The following is a 3028-nucleotide window of genomic DNA, read 5'->3' as shown; positions in this document are numbered from 1 at the left end:
GCGGTTTCTGCCAAACGTGATTCGAAAACGATAGGAAATTGTTTTCTAATTTCCCCGTTCCGAACGCCACGATAGTTATTGACGGTACTGACCTCTACAGAATGTCATGGGAACTCGATGACGTGAATAATCCACAAGTGGGCGTCAAACGGCGTCAAATTAGGATGTTTCGTACAGCCGTACGTTGAGGTTCTCTTAATGAATTTAATTAACATCTTCTTCCGTTGAAAGCGTTGGAAGTGTTGATACTTTGTTTGTTGCCCAAGTCTTTTTTTGTCTTTATAGGTGTTACAATTGCACTTTATGCCCATTTTTCAAAATTAACTTGGAATGGAAACTGTGGTAGCTTTTGCTATTGGTGCTCTGGCTACCGTTTTCGTTGGATCTTTGGTTGTCCTCATGGTTATTTGTCGACGTTATGGCCTCTGTATAGTGCCATTCCAGCTCTTCGGGAAACAGACAGCGGAAGAATCAAGGTGTTATTACAGTTCATTCTTATCGACATGAAGGAGATCATATGGAATATTTTTATTATCTTTGTTGCGACACTCGGATAGTTTTTCTCCGTGAATTTATTTTCTCATAAAGATGTCCGTAAGTTTTCTGATAACTTCCATGCTTGACGAATTATCATGCAGTATATACGTTTAAAATTCTGTAAGAACCTTTGATATATATTCAAAGCAATTTGTTAGTTATATATATAGATGCGCGATTAAAAGTTTTTCATATATTGCACTAATATTATTTGGAGAAATATTCAACTTAAAAATATTATGAAAGTTCCCTTGCAAAATAATTAATATAACTAAGAGTTATTAAGTTTACGATAAGTTCTCATGTTGCATATTTCTTCCACGTCTCAGTTCTTTTCTAACTAGAGTACTCGATATGGCATTAATATAATTTTGTTAGCTTCATTTAATGAAAAATTGTGCTTCTCCAGGGGCAGTGTAAGGAAATAATATTCAAATCTTGAGTTGGATAAATTATTTGAATGCTAACACTTGCATAATATTTCTTTACCTAAACATAGGTTTCTTTCCCCGCATTTTCATTTAAAATTTTTGTGCGAGGCTGAACCAAACAATTCACCTCACAAATTAACACTGCTCCGCGTCAAAATCTTGAGTAATAGATGAGAAAACCTCATTTGGTGTTACAACTGCATGAACTACATTTCACATATAGTGTATCACATTCCCTACACATCACATTCCCTGTGTCTTTGGTGGTAGAGACCATGAGTTGCATGTCCATGTGATAGTAGAATTTCCCCTTCTTACTGTTCAATTCTAATTTGCACGCTATTGGATAGATTTTTATGACATTCATATGTGCCAAAGTATGCTAATTGATAGTATATTTATTTGCATGAGTGTAAGTTAAAAAGGATTACACATGTATATCTGCCTCTGTGGGTGTAGATTTGCATGAATTTGTTGGTTTTGCTTATCTTTTTTCCTCTTATATGGGCTGTGACCCAACACCGGCTTGCAGAGTATTATATAGGTGAAGATAAACTAGTCTGGTGGCAAAAGTATTTGTCAACATATAAAGTCATAAATTCGAGTGTCAATTAATGCATGCCTGTTTTGTAACTCGGGTAAACAAGTACAAAAAAAATTCAACTTATCAGGAACACTGGCCACTCAAAGCATCTGTGAAGATGTAGATTATGTAATGGAAATCTGTTCTAATGAAGTCAATTTCTCTTGTTTTATTCAGTTTCTCCAAAAAATGTCATCCTAGTATTTAGAAAAAAGTAAAGACATTGTATTTATCACCTTTACCAATCATATATTTTGCAAGATAATGTTTCTTATCGTACAGGCAAGATGCAGTTCTCATTAAAAATGAAAAAAATGGACCAATGGAGCATCTAAATATTATGGATGACAATCAAAATCAAGTGGGGCTTGGGGAGGTACGGCTGAACCCTGATTTGGAACGTATCCTGTGGGAAGCAGAGGAGGAAGGAGGGCAATGGATAGGAGATGCATCTGGATTAATCCCTCATTGCCTGCCTGTTCTCCGGACATGTCATTTACTCATGCATTGCCTGGCCCCTCTTGCTGCTAGTTCATCCGATAGGCAGCTGACACATCAAATAGAAGGGGTACTAGTTTATATTATGGATGGACCAGTCAGTTTTATCCCTTGTTTTATGTCAGATGTCTGACATGATATACACACCATCATATTTAAATTATGCAGAAGTGCTCTCTGAGATTGTTTTCCTCAGTTATGTTATCAGTGAAAGATTTCCTGAATCCATAAAATCACAATCAAAAAAATGTCAAGTTCTTAATATCATTACTTTGCACAACAGTAATAAGATAAAATGCCTGATGTATATATAATATTAGTCTCTCTCTTTTCTTTTATAGTTGGCACGGAACATATCGCCTCGAGTGGATGATGTTGTCCGCAGCATGTATCCACCTTTGGACCCCATTGTTTTGGAGTCAAGAATTTCCACCCTTGTTTATGCAGTCGCTCACTTGGCTGATTTGGTTTTACGACACCAACGGAAAGGGCATAATTGCTTGAGCAAAGGCTGTAAATCAAATAAGAATAGATCTACACAAAACCAGTATGCATGGGCAGAACAAATTCTAGCAGGCGTGGACAGTCATTTACTTGCTCTAAGAGAGGCCTCATTGAGTCATGAGGCACAAAACCATATTTTGGGTTCATTAACATGATTTTCTTTATAAATCTGACCCCAATCCATTCATATTGTATGAAACTAAATTGTTTATTATAACATGGTATGTCTTTGTAATGGATTCAACTTACAATGATATTATAATTATTCATCATTCGACTAATGATACAGCATGCTAGATCTTTGATGAATGTAATTTTTTAATCAGTTAAATTGAGTTTACTCCAAGGGTTCACAAAATGAAATAAGAAGCCAGGTACTCTAATCAGCTTCACAAGTGCAACATTCACATGACCAAATGTAATAATGCATGATGCCAATCATGATATTCTTAAAATTATAAATGCATAGAATTGA

General features: G+C 35.6%; 1 protein-coding gene across 2 annotated transcripts; it reads left to right on the top strand.

Annotated features, from left to right (window-relative positions):
• Positions 1-73: 73 nt before the first annotated feature.
• On the top strand, positions 74-3028 carry LOC139696499 (transmembrane protein 98-like). Of its 2 annotated transcripts, XM_071595287.1 has the most exons (4): positions 74-179; positions 286-476; positions 1834-2119; positions 2391-3028. In XM_071595287.1, exons 2-4 carry the CDS (start codon positions 331-333, stop codon positions 2706-2708), a joined length of 750 nt encoding a protein of 249 aa, XP_071451388.1. In that variant the 5' UTR covers positions 74-179; positions 286-330; the 3' UTR covers positions 2709-3028. The 2 variants fall into 2 exon arrangements, with proteins under 2 accessions (XP_071451388.1, XP_071451389.1); XM_071595288.1 differs by lacking the exon at positions 74-179 and having other exon boundaries at positions 239-476.

Source organism: Hetaerina americana, unplaced genomic scaffold, assembly GCF_022747635.1.
Source record: "Hetaerina americana unplaced genomic scaffold, ioHetAmer1.1.p SCAF_7, whole genome shotgun sequence".
NCBI lineage: Eukaryota > Metazoa > Arthropoda > Insecta > Odonata > Calopterygidae > Hetaerina > Hetaerina americana.
This window is presented reverse-complemented; position numbering and strand designations above follow the sequence as displayed.

Excerpts from the sequence above, each read along its gene's own strand:
- LOC139696499 (XM_071595287.1), top strand. The coding sequence starts at position 331 with ATGGAAACTGTGGTAGCTTTTGCTATTGGTGCTCTGGCTACCGTTTTC. Across the intron at positions 477-1,833 it reads CAGACAGCGGAAGAATCAAG|GCAAGATGCAGTTCTCATTA; the intron begins GTGTTATTACAG and ends CTTATCGTACAG. Across the intron at positions 2,120-2,390 it reads TGACACATCAAATAGAAGGG|TTGGCACGGAACATATCGCC; the intron begins GTACTAGTTTAT and ends TTTCTTTTATAG.